This window comes from Coptis chinensis, chromosome 8 (assembly GCF_015680905.1).
Source record: "Coptis chinensis isolate HL-2020 chromosome 8, ASM1568090v1, whole genome shotgun sequence".
Taxonomy (NCBI): Eukaryota; Viridiplantae; Streptophyta; class Magnoliopsida; order Ranunculales; family Ranunculaceae; genus Coptis; species Coptis chinensis.
In genome coordinates this window covers 76,147,841-76,167,934 of record NC_141463.1, presented here as the reverse complement: position 1 = coordinate 76,167,934, position 20,094 = coordinate 76,147,841, and the positions used below count along the sequence as shown (strand labels likewise).

General features: G+C 35.8%; 2 protein-coding genes across 3 annotated transcripts; one reads left to right on the top strand and one right to left on the bottom strand.

Moving 5' to 3' along the window:
• The first annotated feature begins 284 nt into the window (after nt 1-284).
• Nucleotides 285-4,006, top strand: LOC147483103 (F-box protein CPR1-like). 2 transcript variants are annotated; one of them, XM_086576972.1, is made up of 2 exons: nt 285-1,538; nt 3,760-4,006. In XM_086576972.1, the coding sequence occupies exon 1, from the start codon at nt 408-410 to the stop codon at nt 1,536-1,538; it is 1,131 nt and encodes a 376-aa protein (XP_086433098.1). In that variant the 5' UTR covers nt 285-407; the 3' UTR covers nt 3,760-4,006. The 2 variants fall into 2 exon arrangements, with proteins under 2 accessions (XP_086433098.1, XP_086433097.1); XM_086576971.1 differs by having other exon boundaries at nt 287-1,542; nt 3,760-3,942.
• Nucleotides 4,007-5,189: 1,183 nt separating this feature from the next.
• On the bottom strand, nt 5,190-7,520 carry LOC147483102 (transcription termination factor MTERF8, chloroplastic-like). Its single transcript, XM_086576973.1, has 2 exons — nt 6,379-7,520; nt 5,190-6,056 (listed from the first exon to the last, which is right to left on the bottom strand). Exons 1-2 carry the CDS (start codon nt 7,370-7,372, stop codon nt 6,010-6,012), a joined length of 1,041 nt encoding a protein of 346 aa, XP_086433099.1. The 5' UTR covers nt 7,373-7,520; the 3' UTR covers nt 5,190-6,009.
• Between the last annotated feature and the right edge of the window lie 12,574 nt (nt 7,521-20,094).

Here is a 20,094-nt window from a genome sequence, read left to right as displayed (position 1 = left end):
TGGAAGAGACCGTACATTTATTTATTCTTGTTTATTTTTATGTAAATAAAAAAAGAAAAAAAATTTAGTTGGCATCTCTGGGAAGTGGAAACAAGGAAAGTAGGCGATGTGCATGATGACTGATCAGTAATTCAGTATTGCGAGTGCAAGTGTACGGATAGTAGAGAAAGTAGGCGATGTGCATGATGACTGATCAGTAATTCAGTATTGCGAGTGCAAGTGTACGGATAGTAGAGTCGTAGAGATAGAACTGGGCCTGATTGAAGGCCAACTTGCTTAAGTCTATTATTTGGCCATTATTCGCCTTCCAACCTTTTCAAATGATGAAAAAAACAAAAATACTAGCCTAAAACATTTTTGTTTCTCCAATCAAGAAACCATTGAAAAAGAAAATTGTGTCGAAAGAGATGGAATTCAAAAAAGAAGATTTATTTTCTAAACTCCCAATCGACATAGTTTTCGACATCTTATCCAGACTACCTCTAAAAACAATCTCACAATGCAGATGGGTATCCAAAACATGGTATTCTTTCATCCAACACCCACCTTTCACTCAACTCCATTTCACTAGGACCACGCCTATTCCTTGTGCTGCTTTTATCGGTGGTCGTTACAGCCAGTCTTACGTCACTGATCCTGAATGTTTTCTTAATTCCAAAAAACGGGTAACCGCCTACGATCTTGAGCTAAAAGAGTTCAAGGATAATTTTAGAGTACCAAATGGAAGTTGGATCTGTTTTGATGTAGTGGGTACTGTTAATGGTTTGATTTGTTTCTCAGAAATGGGTAACTACTGTAGTTCACCTTATTATATCTGTAATCCAATTACACTAGATTATGTAATACTCCCTAGATCACCTATGATTTGTTATGGACATATGGCGTCTGGGTTTGGTTTTGATTCAGTGAGTAATCAGTATAAAGTGTTTCGTATACTACGTTCGAATGAGGTCGAAGTGTTCACTTTGGGGTCAGATTGTTGGAGACCGATAAGAACGAATACTTCCTTCATTAGGTCCATGAATCGATCTCATGCGCTTTTAAATGGATGCATTCACTGGGTTGCTGATTCGAGAGTTGATGGTAAAGCTTGCACAGTAATTCTTTCTTTGAACGTGGCTACAGAGGAGTTTTCTATTATCCAGATGCCTTCTATTAGCAACGGATTCAAACGTAGCAGTTCTTATGAATTGATGGTGTTAGGTGAACGTCTATGTGTTAGTCTTTGTGACACCAGGGCTGACAGGGAGACATGGGTAATGAAAGAGTATGGAAAACTTGGGTCTTGGACTGAAGAATATATTTTTCCACAGGAATTCTACCCCCGACTTTCGCATCGGTGTAGTCATGGAATAATGGAAATAAGGAACAATGAGCTTGTTATGTTTAGTAAAGCCCTTGGCTACTATCATTGTGAAAATAAGACTTTTAACCCTGCAAAAGTTGTCGATGTCCAAGGTTGCGGAGTAGGAATGACTGACTTTCAGATATTTTTTACTGGGAGTCTTGTGTCACCCCGGATTATTGGTGATAACTGAGTAGGTAACAAATTGTTAATTAACAGATTTCTTCTTTTTTTATTTTAATTGTTGCATCTATAGTATGTTCTTTTAGGGTAATAATGCATTTCAATTAGAACTGCAACTTTTTAATGTTCTGGTTGATTCTTCTGCAAAATTTAAAACTCAGTGAGAGCTAAATATTTAACTCTACATTAAACTTTTCTGGTTGGGGCCCTTACAAAGTCTTTAAATATTTGTTTATTTTCTGCAACTTCATGGTTCGTGTGATTGCCTGTTACTTTCGACAATGAGTTCAGATGTAATTAGAAGCATTGAGATGTTGTTTGTCTTACGTTTCTCCTACAAGGTGGAGTTATAAACCTTAGGAAGTTGGGATGTCTTATGCTATCTTTCTTGTTCTTGCCTCTACTGTATTATGTTTCGGAATCTCACTACCTGGCCTACTGTCAGTCTATCGTATAAATCATTTTAAAGGTAACTTAAGACCTAGTTCTATCCTAACTTTCTAACATAATCCTCTCTACTGGGCGTGTGCCGAGGGTACTATCTCAAACATATTAAACAAAAAGTGGCTTAAGAAATGGGTAGCTAGTTTCTTCATGTTATGCGTTGTTGCAGAGCTGGTGTTAGTCTCTCATCGTAACAGTTTAAGTAAGCATCTGCTGTTTATGTGATATCCTAACTTCATGAAGAGGTTTGGAATATACCTATATTGAGCAGTTTGTCAGTAGATGTGACTTTATCATGGGCTGGTAGCCATAGAGGCATTAGGTTGTTGATCACATATATGTTTTAGCTGTCCGTAACGTATTAATTTCTTTTTGTTCTGTCGGTCATCTCATTCGAAATATCCATTTTGGTTTCTATATGAACTTAGTTATACAAATAGAAGACAAATTGCTCCGTTATGGTCTCTAGAAAGTATTCAGTGGTTTCCTTATAGAATACACATAAGACATCTGCAATTGTTTTTTTGTGAAACATTTAGTGGTTAGGCAGACCCCAACCTGCATGACTTAATTTCTTGGATACATTACACGACTAGCAACCGCCTTTACAATCATACTAAGTCTTTCATCTAGAGGAGGCATGCTGTACCTGAGATTTCCATCATCCTTATTACAAGTTTTAGCTCTATAATCTGCTGCTCTCTCTGACTCTCTGTAAATGTGACGCACTTTAGTTGTTATTGTTCTTCTTAATTCTTTGCTTTTCTGCTCTTGTTGTATGTTTCAACTTAATATTTACTTGGATGAGTTTTTGCATAATATAATACATTATTCACACTATATGGCACTTAGAATATCCTATCATAGTAAGTTTAGATAGCTAGCACCATAATTGTTATATTTTACCAAGTAAAAAGGCCACGTCACATTCTTAAAAAGTTTCGTGTCAAACACACAGACACACGAACACTCGTGTCGGACACACGGACACGTGAATACTAGGGTTTCTTTCACACCCTTAAAGACTAAGAATATAGTTTATTAACATTGTCACAACGCCAAGATATGCCACTTTCATTGTGAATAATTTGTAAGGAGGCGCTTTGTATGGTCTTCTGCCCAAGAATTAGACGTGCAACCAAAGAAAAGTGATAGTTTTTGGTCATTAGCCATGGTCATGTTCATATCAATCCTCGTGTCAGACACTCTGTACTCTTGTTGGACACCGACACACATATCCATGTCAATGTAAATTAGTTTTTTTTTTAAGTTGATGACAATATGCTTCTTTGGTATTTCAGTGAAGCTTAGTTTTATTGATGTCATTATGCTCCTTAGTTGCAATGTATAAAAGGCTCTTACTGAAAAAGTGTAGGAAATTAGGCTAGGTGCTAGTCTAAGAGTGGGAAATGTCATTCAACCAATTTTGATGTTTAAACTGCAGAGTCTTTGCTCATGTGTTGTATAAATCCATTCCTCATTCTGTATGCTCAATTCTGTCACTTTTTTTTTTTTTTTTTTTTTAGTAAGCCTGTTTTAAATGAGTCAATTCTGTCACTGCTTCGGGTTCCCATTCTTTGTTGCATTTTCAGTTGGGTATTTTGGACATGTTGAGATTCAATGGACTGGTCAAATGCTTCTTTTGTTCATCCTCAGGAAAATTCGCAAGAGGAGATTAAACTTTTGGCTTCTCTTTCTTTTTCTTTTTTTTTTTCGTTTGAGAACAAAGCTGTTTTATTTCTTTGGTTTTTGTTTATTGTTTCCTAATTACATTGTAAATTGAACAGCAATTGCAGGGATGTACTAGAAGAGGTTGAGTGTGTTGAAGTTGCAGCATGGAAAATGAAATCCCATGTACTGTGTGTCTTAAAGAAGCGGCAGATCTTACTGACTACTTTCATTGTAGATCTGTTTTGTTTCTTAATGTTGAACACCTTTATTTGTTTTATCGAACATATGTTGTTAAGACCTGTTCCTGGCATTTTACACTTCTATTTGTCTTCGTTTTATAATGCTATTGATGTTTACCATCGATTTCTTTATCTGTAAAATTGTTTGGCAACAGCACACAGGAGTACAGAACCATAGTCAAGTTATCGACATTTTATAATACAAGATGGTATCTTGTAATAGTAAAAGTGACCTAAACTTGGGACGGTTCAAGGCATGACAAGCCTCTCCGGGATTTCCTTTTCTTCCAAAAACCCTCTAAAACCCTACAGCAAACTGTACAAGGAAAGAAAAAGATCAAGATGGAGAAGAGACTAGAGGAGCACAAGGAAGAACTGTTTTGGAAGCTCCCAATCGACATGATCATTGAAATCTTATCCAGGCTCTGTCAAAACAGTCTCCCAATGCAGATGGGTATCCAAAACATGGTATGACATTATCCAACAGCCTCGTTTCGCAGAGCTTCACTTTGCGAACTCTACTAATCCTTGCGCCGGTTTTATCTGTAATTACGAAAAGTCTTATTTGATTGTTTTATAGCGACCTCATGCAATCATGATCTAAAAGAATTCAATGATGGTTCTGGAGTAGTGTCTGTAAATGGTTTGATTTGTTTACCCCTTGGATTTTGCAATTGCCACACATCATCATACTGCCCGACATCACCATATAATCCCAACATATTGCTTATGCTTCCATAACAAGTATAAAATATTTCGTAGTCGAAGTATTTTATCTGGGTTCAGATGGCTGGAGATTGATACGTACAAATACTCCCCGCCATTACTTTCCATGAACCCGTCTTATGTATTTTTCAATGGATCCTTTCACTGGGTTGCTAAGTCAGCGGTTAATCATAAGAAGTACGTAGTCATCGTTTCATTAAATGTGGCTACAGAGGAATTTTCTATAATCCTGTTGCCTTCAATTATCAAAGGACACGAATCTGCGAGGGATTATGAGTTGATGGTGTTATCTGGACGTCTCTGCGTTCCTGTACTTGACTCCCGTGGTTATTACAGGGAGACATGGGTGAAGAAAGAGTACGGAAAACTTGGTTCTTGGGCAAAAGAATACGTTTTCACAGAGGTTTTTGGCGTTTCAAAGCAGTGGCCATTTTCCCTCTGCACCTCTTACAAAAGAATGAAGCTCGTTTACAGTACTGCTCTTGCAAGTACCTGTCTCTACTACCAGACTTCTGTATGTAGCCATCCCGACGTATAAAATAAATCAGGATCACCAGCAAATTATTGGATTCACTCAGCCATGAAAAAATGCTAACTCTTTGAAATTTATGTCAATCTAAAAGGTTGGTAGGATAAAGAAAAAGTTGAATTTCAGTTTTCACCCAAATGTTTAAACTCAACTGTTTAAGTTTAACCTAAATCCTCAGAATTGGTTCCAACCGGATAGACAACTCTAGCTAACTCGCAGTAAGGTCATCTGATGCTGCAGCAAAATGGTCACAACCCATTTGTCTTCCCATGGTATGCACTGAAAAGCTCAGGAACTTTACCTTCAAATTTGGTGACATACTTCCTCAAAAAGTTCTTCTCAAAAAGATGTAACAAAGTAGCCAATTTGTAATCTTCCACAACAATACCATTTGAGATTAAAGCTCGTATTACTGATAACCTCGGAATAGTCCTCTTCTCCAAACTGTATAATAGAACCACAGGGGTCTTAGAAATTAGTAGTGGATCATAACCCATCTTGTTCACAAGAAATTCCATGGTGCTCATTATATTCTTCTCAGATATCCCCATGCACATAGGCTGAAGTCTGAATGCGGTGCTTACCTCCTTCTCAGATCAACCCCACCTCTTATAAATCTCACACTTTGCTTCCCAGGATGATTTGCTAAAGGATGACAATACATGAACTGCCATAACAAATTCAAATTTTGAAGGGTCGAACTCCCTTTTTTAGTTTCCTCGACACTCCTATTAAACAAATCACTATTCAACAATGAGCGGCCATTTAACAGTAACAGCTTCGAAATAATTGAATATTGTCACATAGCATTTGCCACAGCTCCTATCAAACATAGCCGAAATGTTTGTAGTTTGAAGAACTTTGCAATGCATTCAGAAAGAACCATTTCGCGAGCAAGGATTCATTGTTGCTTGAAATCCTATGGATAAGATGGATTGAGATTTAGAAGGATTCATTTGTATACTGCTTGAAATTCTATAAATTATCGGGAAAAAAAAATCCATGAATAAGATGGATTGAGATTTAGGTCTAGCACAAAAGGCAAAACTGCCAATACCATGGTGACTCATGAACTCCACCACAGCCAACTTTCTTTATACCTTTTTGTGATTGGACTTCCATGGTTATACATCCGCCTTCAATTTCTCAAGTTACATTTTACTAAGATCATCTAATGCTGCAAAAAAATCATAAACCATTTGTCTTCCCTTGGTATACACTGAAAAGCTCAGGAATTTTACCTTCAAATTTGGTGACATACTTCCTCAAAAAATCCTTCTCAGAAATACATAACAAAGTAGCCAATTTGAAATCTTCCACAACAATACCATTTGTGATTAAAACTCGTATTACTGATAACCTCGGAATAGTCCTCTTCTCCAAACTGTATAATAGAACCACAGGGGTCTTAGAAATTAGTAGCGGATCATAACCCGTCTTGTTCACTAGAAATTCCATGGTGCTCATTATATTCTTCTCGGATATCCCCATACACATAGGCTGAAGTCTGAATGCGGTATTTATCTCCTTCTCAGACCAACCCCACCTCTTATAAATATCACACTTTGCTTCCCAGGAAGATTTGCTAAAGCATGACAATACATGAACTGCCATAACAAATACAAATTTTGAAGGGTCGAACTCCCTTTTCGTAGCTTCCTCGACACTCTTATTAAATGAATTATTACAAATATAAAAAGTGCGAGCATTTAGCAGTAAAAGCTTACAAATATTGCAATCGGGTACACCAAGAGTTCTCAAGAGAGCAACGTTGGGCATAATTTTATTCTCTAAGCTTGTCATCAAGATGTTTGGGTCCCTTGAAATGAAATTGGCAAGGTCAGGGCCAGAAAGACCTATAGAGTTGAAAAAATCGAGTTTGGGTTTAAGGGTTTTATCGACATTAGAAGAAAGTAGTTTTGGCAGCTTTTGGATGATTTTGGAGATGTGGGTGTTTGGGAAATCATGTTCTCTAAACAAGGTGAGGACTAAATCTTGTTTGGTGGGTGTCTTAAATCGAACTTTTTGGGATGCAGAAACAGCTTTCTCTCTAGACAGTCCACATGAATCGACCAGGTAAGAGACAGTGAAGGAGTTGTAATGTGTGGGGTTGCTAGAAATGGATCTAATAAGAAATGGGGTTTCAGCATAACGCAATAATATAACTGTGGAATCTCCACTATTGAAAAACCCCTTTGCTCTATCTAGCCTTCTCGAACAGAGAAAACGAAACATACTCGTAAAAGAAAATAACTCGCATTCGCTTGTTTGCTAAAGAATTAAGGATAGAGAAAGCTCACAGTTTTCAATATTGAGTTGCAGTCTTCATAACCTTCAAAACGCTCCAACTGGAATGTTGAAATTGCCAATTAAATTTGAGCCTTCGAGGGTTTGAGGCAGGGGTGTCTCTTTTTTCCGAAACCCCAATTTTTCAGAATTTCGATCCAATATTTTTCCGAATTTGGTAACGATAATTGTATTCCGATATCCGAAATTTCAATATCCAATTTTTTAGAAAAATAATTGGATCCAAAATCCAATATTAATTTCCGAATTTTTAACATATAACAGTCTATTTTATATAGTTACTAAATTAAAACTACATATAGTTTACAAACCAAATAAAAACCCTAGAGAAGTAGAACATTGTCTCTCTCACAATTTCAAGAAATCAATATTGTCATTCTAGTACATGTCTCAATTTATTTCATATCCCGACCTATTTATTGAATTAATGCATTAACATACATGGAAAAAAAAATTGCTGAATAAATTTGTTGAATGAACGTGTTAAAAGATCTAAATTATTTATTGAATTAATACATTTCAAAATGATTGCTAAATGAATGTATTAAGTAGATAAAAAATGGTTATTCTAAAAGAGAATCTGATTATATAATTCAAAATTCTAATTTACTTCTATATTTTGCAGATTCTGAAATTTAAAAAAAAAATTCCGATTTTCTAAACTTTCCGAATTCGGAAAAAAATTTGTCATCCGAAAAATAATTGGATCGGATTTGGAATGGATATTACCATCTGAAAAAAATTGGAAATTTTATCTGATCTAATCCAATCCGAAGTCACCTCTAATTTTTGCCCTTGATTTCCATATGTGATGGAACTAAGGACCAATGAGTTAGTTATTTGTAATCTAGGTTATAAAAAGGTTTGGCGACCGGTCAATTTTTTAAAAATAAAATGGTGAAAATTTTAAATGGTTTTAAAGAAATATCACCTTATACATTTTAAAACACGATAAATTTTTTTATTTTTTAACCCTTTTAAAAATTTTTTGATGTTGATGGTGTCCCATTAAAAACTATGAGTTAGTTATTTGTAATCTAGGTTATAAAAGCTACTCAATTTTTTTATGGTGACTCCCTCTATAACTTTTTAACCTTTAACAATTTTTGATGTTGATGGTCCCCATTAAAATATGAGTTGGGACTCCATTTCCTTTGAGTCCCTTGGGATTGGGAATCCCACTTTATCTTCCCACTTTCTCTTTCCAAAAATCAAAAACCAAACATAGAAACAAAATAATAACAAATAACATACCTAATGAAATACTAAAACTAAAAATAGTAATAAATAAATCAATAAACTTACTAATATTTTCACAAACAAAAATAAAATAAAGAAATCAAAAATCAAAAAGTTGAATTGGGTGTGGCAAACAAATCATCCTATTTTACCATCTTCATCTTCACTCACACCATTTTGATATTCAAACCATTTATTATCTTCCATGTCTAATTCATCTACACATTTGTTTAAGTCAATAGATTTTTTTTTTTTTTTTGAAAATATTAGTAAATTTATTGATTTATTTATTACTATTTTTAGTTTTAGTATTTAATTAGGTATGTTTTTTTTTTTTTTTTTTTTTTTTTTTAGGGGCTTTGGTTTTGACAAAGAAAGATTATCTCTCTTGTTTTTTTGTTTGATTTCTACGTACAATATAGGTAAGTTTTTGTTATTTATTTCTTACTATTTTGGGTTTAGTTATTTAATTGGGTAAGTTATTACTTATTTATTTGTTTCTATTTTTATTTTTTATTTTTTTGGAAATAGAAATATTTGGGTGCCACATAAGATAGGGAGTTGCTAGGGAGTTATGAAGGGAGTCTAAATAGATTTTTTGTTAAAATATTCCTACGCTGCAAAAAAATTTACTGGGAGCCTCTTGTCACCTAGGGTTATTTATGATCACTAAAGAAGTCAAAATAATTGTTAATTAAGTGATTATGCCTTTTATGGAGTTCACTTCTTGTGTTTCGGTATGTATTTATTTCCTGGGCTTTTAGAATATTTGTCCAAGAGATGCAATTTTTTATTGTTCTATATCTAATTTTACGTTAAATTCATCTGGTTAGGAATCTTACAAAATCTTTAATTGGTGGTTAATTATTTTTTTTTTTTTTTTATCAGTTTAACTGCCTCATTCATAAATTTCGTTCATGCATAGAAAATGATTGTGATTGACAGATTGAGCACTTCGAACAAGCCTTCAACTCGCTCACAAACTCAAATTTATGTATGTCATTTTGAAACTTATTTACAATATTTTTTCACTGCAGTAGATATGACAATCAATTACTGTCTTGGGAGATTACCATGTTAGAACTTTTATTTTTAAGGTGTACCTACATAGATCATACATATTACACAATTGCTAATTGTCAAACTATGTCCCAGTGGCATTGGGAAGACTTACTAAACCGTGATCTTAAAGTAACATGACCGAGTCATTAACATGTCTCAAATCACACATGTCAGGTCATGACACGTGTATAAAGTGAGTATGAGTTTAACTATATGTGTAGATACTTTTTGGGCTTAAGCATATTTCTATTATCATAATAGGCTATAATTGAAATACACCCATAATATATAAGTTGAGGTCCCCACCCCAAACCCTATTCTGATTCTCATAGTTTTTCATCCATTGTGAGAAAACACAAGAAGGGTTTTGGAGTAAAAGACAACAATATTTCGCTACATATAGGAGAACTTGGGAACTAGTTAACAAATCCTAATCACAATAGAACTTGGGAAACTAAAATAGAAGCTAGTCTAATTCTAATTAACTAAGGATTTAAAATAGAAGTAGAATAAAAGATAAACTCTAGCTATAGCATTATGCATGTGCTGTGCACATGATAATCTATTGCGTCCTCGCATCAATCCCCCCAGCTTGAGAAGAGCTCGTCCTCGAGATTAAGTCCTTGTACTTCTGGTAGAAAGTAGGATCCATGAGTTGAAATGCAGCATCAGAAATCCATGAATTTTCTGAGAATGGACGGTCACACCACTTCACCAAATAACGATCATAAGTACCCTGGTGAATCGTAGTAGTAGAAACATCAATGACAGTTTCAATCCGATCTGTAGCAGTAGCAGGAACAATACTATGATCTATAGGTAGGGGAATAGGTGGAATACTATCGCCAACAAAAAGAGTGAGATCTACTACATTATGAGTGCAAGATATATGCATCTCGGGAGGGAGGTCCAATTCATAAGCATTTTCTCCATGACGGGCGACGATGGGAAATGGGCCAAATCGTCGCATTATTAACTTGTGAGATGAAGGCCGACGTTCTTTTCTCAAATAAACCATCACCAAATCACCAACCTCGAAAGTCACCAAGCGCTTGTGTTTGTCTACATTAGTCTTGTACATTGCATAAGATTTCTCCAAACGCTTCTTGACATCCTCATGAATAAGTTAAGGTGAATCTGGGAAGCAAATTCCTCTGCAGATGCACAAACGGGAACAGTCGATGGAATAAGAGCAAGATCAAGAACAGTAAGAGGAGTCATTCCAGTTACAATCATGAAAGGAGAAAGGCATGTAGAACGGTTGACAGAGTTATTATAAGCAAACTCTGCTTGTGCAAGAACAAACTCCCAAGATTTGGGATTATCATCAATCAAACACCTCAATAGGTCACCCAAACTACGATTTACAACCTCAGTCTGCCCATCAGTCTGTGGGTGGAAAGTTGTAGAAAATTGGAGCTTACTCTTAAAAAGCTTCCATAATGTTTTCCAAAAATAGCTAGTAAACTTGACATCTCTGTCAGAAGTAATAGTACGAGGTAAACCATGCAAACGAACTATCTCACGGAAGTATAAATGAGCAACCTGTGCAGCATCTGTAGTACGAGAGTGCAGGGAATGAAATGAGCCATCTTGGAGAAATGATCCACAACCACAAAAATAATAGAATCCTTTCCGTGTGTAGAACGTGGTAAACCCAACACAAAATCCATGGAGACATCAACCCAAGGTTTGTCGAGAATCGAAAGTGGAGTATACAAACCAGCATTAGTGTGCTTACCTTTCGCTGTCTGGCACACATAACATCGCTCAATAAACTAGTTAATACCTCTACGCATAGTAGGCCAAAAGTATTTCTCCCTGATAGAGGCATTTCAAGCATAATCTGATCACGGAGGGAAGAAACGGGAATACAAAGCTGTGAACCCCGAAATATGAAAATATCATGGAGAAAAAATTCACCAGATACACCATGATATACTAAACAGTCAGCATGAATAGGACCAAAATAGGCATCCTGAGCATATAAGTCGCGTAACTCATCAAAACCAAACAAAGAGGTATGGAGAGTAACCAAGAGATGTGAACGACGACTCAAAGCATCAGCAACTCGATTATCCTTTTCAGCCTGAAACTGTAAGTGGAAAGTATATTTCTGTAAGAAAGAGTTCCACTTGATATGTCGAGTACTGACATCCTTCTGAGTATTAAGATAACGAAGAGCTTCATGGTCAGACTTTATGAGGAATTCACGATGAATAAGATAATGATGGCAATGTCGTACAGCTTGGACAACTGCATAATACTCCAAGTCATATGTAGAATAATTCAATTTAGCACTAGTAAGCTTCTCACTATAGAAAGCAACCAGCTTGCCATTTTGGCTCAAAACAGCACCAATATCGTACTTACAAGCATCACATGTTACCTCAAAGAGTTGAGTGAAATCTGGCAAAACTAAAATAGGAGCAGAAATCATCTTCTTCTTAATCAAGTCAAATGCCTCATTAGCTTCAGGAGTCCATTTGAAAGCTTTCTTACACATCAAAGCAGTTAAAGGAGTCATAATACTGCTGAAATTATGAATGAACCTTCTATAGAAAGAAGCTAAACCATGAAAACTACGAACCTGAGTCATTATAGAAGGAACATGCCACTCAATAATAGCCTGGACTTTGGAATCATCAACACGAATACCGTCGGCAGAAACCACGAAACCCAAAAATACCACAGAGTCAACCATGAAAGAACATTTATTAAGTTGTAAATAAAGCTTCTCAGTACGCAAAACACCCAAAAGAATCTCAATATGCTTGATATGTTCAGACTCAAAAGAACTGTAAATCAAAATATCATCAAAGTAGACAACACAAAATTTATTCAGATAAGGTTTCAAAACCTAAGTCATAAGACGCATGAAGGTAGAAGGAGCATTAGAAAGACCAAAGGGTATGACCAACCACTCATATAAACCGTCTTTTGTTTTAAAGGCAGTTTTCCATTCATCTCCAAGGTGGATACGAATGTGATGAAATCAGATCGCAAATCAAGCTTGAAAAATACCTTAGCACCATGCAATGAATCAAGCATATCCTTAAGGCGTGGAATGGGAAAACGATATTTCACAGTGATTTTGTTAATAGCCCTGCTATCAATACACATCCTCCAACTCCCATCTTTCTTAGGAGTAAGTAAAGCTGGCGTATCACAAGGGGACATACTCTCCGACAAATCCCTTTAGCTAATAACTTCAAGAACTTGCCTCTCGTAACTTCGGGCGTGTTCGAAAGGAGCCATCGCGATAATGTGGTAAGTTAGGGAGGGAGCTCCAGGAATAAGATCAATAGCATGTTGGATATCTCGTAAAGGGGGCAATCCTCCATTAGCAGGCTCAGTACAAACATCAGAATATGAATCTAGCATTGGTTGTAACACAGGTAGTATAGTAGTAGGGTTTGTAAGAAATGACGCAGTAAGAGCAAGAAACGTACTGCAATGACGTCTGTCTGCTAGAAAAACCTGGTTTCACTGGTGGGCGTGGTTGAGAAGGTTGGCGAAATGGAGTTAGTTGTACCAAAACAATTTTCTCGCTACCAAAAGTGAAGGTATAAGTGTTCTCACGCCCATTATGAGTAACAAGGAGATCATACTGCCAGGGATGACCAAGTAACAAATGGCATGTGTCCATGGGTGCAACAGAACACCAAACATCATCCTTGTATTTAGGACCAATGGAGAAAGAAACTAGACAACGGCGAGTAACCTTGACTGTGGCACCATCCTGTAACCAAGAAATAGTGTAAGGTACAGGATGTGGCTCATCCTTGAGTTTCAGCTTGTCTACCATATCTTTAGAAACAATATTATCACTGGAACCGTTGTCAATGATAACAGTACACAACATGTCATTCGAAGTGCAGCGAGCTAAGTACGGAAGATATTATGACGAAGCCATGACGTAGGATCATGCTTAACAACTAGAGTAACTAAAGAACGGTAAACAATCAATTGGGGACAACCAGAATCTGCATAAGTTAAAAAGCCATCAATCTCAGTGACGTCTTCTGCCGAATGGGTGAGATTTTCTTCATCCTGTGTTAAACCTACGCATTTGCGTTTAGGACAATCACTACGAACATGTCCAATTTTCTTACACTCATAGCATGTGATTGGACCCACTCTGGTAGGAGGAGGTTTGGATGACGAAGGAACATAGGTAGAAGTGCACTAGCAGTAGCTAAAGGGGATGAGCAAAGCAAATCTTCAAGCTTTGAGAGCATATTTAATAGCATCGGACATATCATAAATATCTTTGAAAGCTAATGCCTCTCAAAGTGGTTTGCACAACCCATTCAAATAACGCCCAATTTTTTGATCGACAGATTCAGACAAATCAACCCGTGTGCACAACAAAAGAAACTCCTCAGTATACCCAGCCACACTTTGAAGCTGTTGTTTCAAGTTTTGTAGGCGCATGAATAAATCCCTTTCATAGTCATGAGGAATAAATTCTTTTTTCAACTCTTAGCGCATCTTATCCCATGTAGTAATCTTGTTGTAACCCAATTTAGCACAAGTCAATTGAAGTTCATCCCACTAAACAAGTGCATAGCCTGTTAATTTAATCGCAACTAATTTAACACACTTAGGATCCTCAAAAGTTTTATAATCAAAAACTTTTTCAATCTTATTTAACCAAATGACAAAAGCATCGGTCAAATTTTCCATTAAATTCAGGCACGTCTAATTTAATATCACCCATCTGATTCTTCTCTAAAATGCGCAATAAATAATTAATATCAAAATTACCTGCATTATGGTGCACATTTTATTGATGCCCACGCCTTTGATTGCGCCTATTGTGGTTATTGCGCTTTGGTGGAGAAGGACTAGATAGAGAATCTGAAGGGTTCGGAGGATCAAAAGTTGGTGCTAACCGAAGTGGTTGTCGACGGGGCGAAGGGGGTGGCGTTCATCTGGGTCAGGGGAATGGGGTGCACCATGGTCAGCAGTAACAGCATTCTTGCGGGCAGTTCTAGTATTATGTTGGACTGGAATATAATTTGTTGCCCTGAAAGTATCATGAGGTCTTCCATGGGCTTGCACATTAGAAGCCCAAGTAGCATTAGTTTGCCTAGCCCGTGAATTAAGCAAATAGGAACGTCTCTTTGGCCGATCGAAATTCTGCTGGAGAAGATGACCAAGAGTAATAGAAGCATCAACATGTCTTTGACCACGGCCAAGGCCTGACGGATTTTGACGATATCTTATGCGATTTGCATCAAGATCTACATCATAATAAATTTCTGGAGCAAAATCTTTATGCTGAAAAGTTTGATCAACATGGGGAACTCTAATTGTGTGTTTGCGTCTGCGATCTTGACTCGGGAAGACCAAATCAGCACGAGGAAATCGACCCCGATCAGTGGGATTCAAAATCGGACCACTTCCATCAACAATAGGTCGTCCCAATCGACAAATTAGAGAAGATGGTGATTTAGTGCTTGAAGCTACAAGCGATTCTGTATCGCTTTCAATGGAAGATGGATGTGGAGAATTTCTGCGCGAGGGTGCATGACTGCGGCGTCGATTCGATTGAGTATTTTGGGCTGCAACAACTAACTCAACTTCAGAACCAGAGTGGTGGGAATCTTGGGGGTCATCTTCCACTGGTTGTCTGTCCACAACTTCGATGGTTTGTTTGGGTTGAAAGTCAGGTACGAGCTTCATCAAAATCTCTTTTATGTCGCGCAAATCAGTCGAATTTGCCTGTAATTCTTTCTCAACACGAACCAATATTGTATTCACTGTTGGTGGTCATCCGCGTCCTCTTCGTTAAATGTCCATGACGAGCACACCAGGAAAAAACCTAAAAATCTGATACCAATTTGATGTATCTTTGTCGCGAAAGCAAGAACAATAGATACACAATGTATAAAAATACCCAAAACTAGGGTTCAATGAATAAAAACGAATTTCATAAATTCAATCTAATAATAAATCAAGTCTGAAAATCTTAAGGTTTACATCTACTTATATAGAGAACTAGTTAACAAATCCTAATCATAATAGAACTTGGGAAATTAAAATAGAAGCTTAGTCTAATTCTAATTAACTAAAGATTTAAAATAGAAATAGAATAAAAAATAAACTCTAGCTGTAGCATTATGCATGTGTTGTGCACATGATAATCTATTGCGTCCTCGCATCAGATACCCAAAGGTTTCATTTTCATGGGAAATGGCAATAAAGATTGTGTTGATGACATCATGGTCTTTAGATTAAAAAGTATGGTTTTTGTTTGGATTTTACTGAGACTATTAAGTAACTTTAATTTCCTCTTAGAACAAATCCAATTATACTTGTTCCTTTGGAAAAAAAAAAGAATCTTTAGTCTCAACAAAAATTCAAAAAATTTCTAGTACATGCTCTATAGAACAAATTTTTTCTAGTACATGCTCTACGGATAATCTATGTAAGTTAGACTTGGATGTCCCACTTAAGGTAAAAAAAAAATGCATGTTATTAACTATGATACTAAGTGTAGATTAATTAATAAGAACTCCTTTACATTATGACACGAGCATTTGGGTCATATCTCTAAGTTGAGAATTGAAAAGCATGTTTCAAAATGGAGTTCTTGGTCCCCTTGATTTTCCAAACTTTTAAAGCTTGTATTGAATGAGTAAAAGGGAAAAACAATCAAACATATGAAAGTTTGGTGCCAACAAGAGAATTTTAGGCGTCTTAGATTTGGTACGTATATACCGCTATTTGTGGTTCATTCCCTACAAGCTTATGGAATGGTCAATGGTATTGTATCACTTTTATAGACGAATTTTTCTATGGGTATCCATGCTTAATTCGTGAAAAATTAGTCATTGGATGTGTTTAAGGCCTATAAAGTTAAACCATCAAACCGACCGAAGTGGTAAATAATATGGTAAGTATGATAAATCAGGCCAACATCCATGACTATTTTGCGAGATATTTAATGGAATGTGACATCGTACTTTAGTACACCATGTTAGGGGCCGTGTCAAAATGGTGCATTTGAGATGCAATTAGACCTTAAAAGACATGGTTATTAGAATGACAAATCATACTTCTAACCAGAGTCTCTACAAGTGAAACTTTATATACTGCAATAGACAGCTTTAGTCGAGTACCTAGTTAAGCAGTAACTAAACTATGGGCTGGAAAGAAACCCAGTATAAAAGATTTACATATTTGAGGTTGTCCAGTTAAGGCTAGGCCTTACAGGCCTAATAAAAGGAAACTGGACTCAAGAACTATTAGTTACTACTTTATTAGCTATTCGAAAAGGTACAGGGGTTTCACGTTTTATTTCCCCTGTTCAAATACCCTATTTATTTATGCCGGATAATGCCATATTTATTGAGGATGTTAAGAATAGTGGGAGTACACAACCTAAAAATAATGCTTTGAAGAAAGAACACGATGTTCCTTTAATGGATTGATCACACCTGTCTTTAGACAATATGCGGCTGAAAATCAACAAAGTATTCTTGAGTTGCCTCCTACTTTTACAGAAAAACCTCAACAAATACTCAATTAGAAGTGCCATTGAAGAATTCACATAAGGGGGAGGAGACTAGCTATTTCAGGTGATTATATATAGTGTATCTCCAAGCGCATGAATTTGATATAGGAATTGAAAATAATCCCATTATTTTCGTTCAAGCCAAACAAAGTGCTCACTCCTTAAATTGGATGAATGTCATATTAGATGAGTTAAAGTATTCGTAAAAGACAATAACATTTGGAATCTTATCGAGTTTCGTAAAGGAGTCAAACCAATTGGTTTGCTAGTGGGATTGCAAAACCAATCATGACTCAAAAAGGCAACATCGAAAGATATAAAATATGTCTTGTCTCAAAAGACTTTACTCACAAGGAAGGCATTTATTATAAAGAGGAGACTTATTATAGCACATACTTGTAGCTCATTATGATTTAGAGTTACACCAGATGGATATTAAGATTGGTTTTTTGAATGGCAACATTCAAGATTTTTTCATACATGACAGCCTTAGGGTTTTGAGTCCAAATACTCGAAACATTGGTTTCCATCTTAAAGAATCCATCTATGGCTTAAAGCAAACATCTCGTCAATGGTACTTAAAATTTGATCACATTATTGCCTCTTTTGGTTTTAAGTTAAATTAACATGGATCATTGTGTGTATCATAAGATCAGTGGGAGCAAATTTATTTATTCTGGGAATATATGTTGATGATATCCTACTAGCAGGAAGTGACATATGGTGTAGCAATTTGGTTATACACATAAAGATCATTGTGATATATCACGTGATATTTTTTGGCTTTCACAAAATGCTTACGTCAATAAAGGTGCTAAGTAGTTCCGACATGCACAATAATTTACTAGGTAATGCACATTTTGGTAATGGTGATAAGTTAAATTTGCTTTAACTATCCAAAGAATGATTTATAAAGAACAATTGAAAGATATCCCATATGTGTTAGCAGTAGGGAGTCTCATATATGCTCAAGTTTGTATGCCTCCAGTTACTACGTACGTAGTTGGAATGCTTGGCAAATACTTAATTCAGGAATGGATATGAAAGTGGCTAAAAGATTTATGCGGTATTTACAAAGAACAAAAGATTTCACACTCACATGCCGAAGAATCAATCATTTGGTAACCGATTGAATATTCGGATTCCGGTATTATGTTGTTAGTTTCATTTAGAAATTGTTAAAGATTTATTGTGATACTAAAGTTGCTAAATTTTTTCATTGAGAATGACAAGAGTTCATTAGCGTCTCGTAGGACACTGATATAAAGTTTCTTGACATGAAGAAAGGTTTCAAAATTATCATTTATCATTTAACAGCTTAGTATGTTAGTACTGATCTCCAAAATATGGATTCACTTACTAAAGATTGCTTACCGGTTAAGGCATTTAAAAGAGCTTATAGCTCGTAAAGACGTGGTTAGTTCTTGTGATATTTCATTTCAGTGGGAGTCTACATTACTAAGTAACTCTTGCTTGTCACTTCAGTAATTGATGATTATTTTGAAATAAAGTTATCTACTTATTCATTTATATATGGTTGTGCATATAAAGTTTGATTAAGTAGACTAAAGAAAATCACTATAAATCATAAGGTTGGACCAGTTGAAAATGAACATGTTCAGGGATTACATTACATGTTATTTTCATGCTACACATTCATACTTAATCTATGTCGTTAGAGATATTAGTATTGTGATCACAGGTGGATCTAGTCATGCTAAATGTGGCAAAGGCTATTGTTATCCTATATATTTATTTTTGAATGGACCAGATTGTTTTTTGAGACGTCACTCATAATTATTTCGACAATAGAATTTAGAGCTCTTAAGGTCAACATTGTTTAATATCAGATTATGACCTATGTGGTACAAGTGGGAGATTGTTAGAACTTTTCTCTTTAAGGTGTACCTACATATATCATACATATTACACAATTGTTAATTGTCGAACTACATTCGAGTGACATTGGGAAGACTCACTAAACCGTGATCTTAAAGTAACATGACCGAGTCATTAACATGTCTCAAATCACACGTGTCAGGTCATGACACGTATATAAAGTGAGTATGGGCTTAACTATATGTACGTGCAGATACTTTTTGGGCTTAAGTGTATTTCTATTATCATGATAGGCTATAATTGAAATACACCCATAATATATAAGTTGAGGTCCCCACCCCAAACCTTATTATGATTCTCATAGTTTTCCATCCATTGTGAGAGAACACAAGAAGAGTTTTGGAGTGGAAGACAACAACGTTCTGCTATTTATAGGATTTGTTTGGTCATTCGCTATGGCTTCAGGTACGTATGTCCTATTTCAATTCGTTTTCTTTATTGATTGACATGTGATTCTGGGCTATGGAGAAATCTTTACATACCATTCCTAGTCATGATATCAAACATTTACTAGATCACTATACTTCAATGGACTTATAGATAAAGCACTTTCATTGTCGACGCTTTTGCATAGATAACTTCTGACATGGCTGCTAATTAGAATGATGGCTTCATCCAACAATTTACATAGTCTAAAAAACTATCTTTATGTGTAAATAGAGTATTTTTATTTAATGACTAGTATATAGCCTGTGCCCACGACACTATTTCAAATTAGGCCCAAAACAATAATAAAAGCCCAGCCTACAAAGCAGACATTGTTGACCAAATCAACAATAATTCAAATTAACATTTTAAACTGTACATACCCTATAAGACTTTGAATATGTCATATCATAACTTATAACTTGTAAGAATGATTTGTAGCCACCGGATGAGGCCCACAGGTCCCCACACCAAACATTTTTATTAGATAGACTAACTA

What these genes read in the sequence shown, in the direction of transcription:
- LOC147483103 (XM_086576972.1), top strand. Translation starts at nt 408, where the DNA reads ATGGAATTCAAAAAAGAAGATTTATTTTCTAAACTCCCAATCGACATA.
- LOC147483102 (XM_086576973.1), bottom strand. Translation starts at nt 7,372, where the DNA reads ATGTTTCGTTTTCTCTGTTCGAGAAGGCTAGATAGAGCAAAGGGGTTT. An exon ending in GTATGTCACCAAATTTGAAG is followed by an intron (nt 6,057 to 6,378) that starts GTAAAATTCCTG and finishes TCTTATCCATAG; the next exon opens with GATTTCAAGCAACAATGAAT.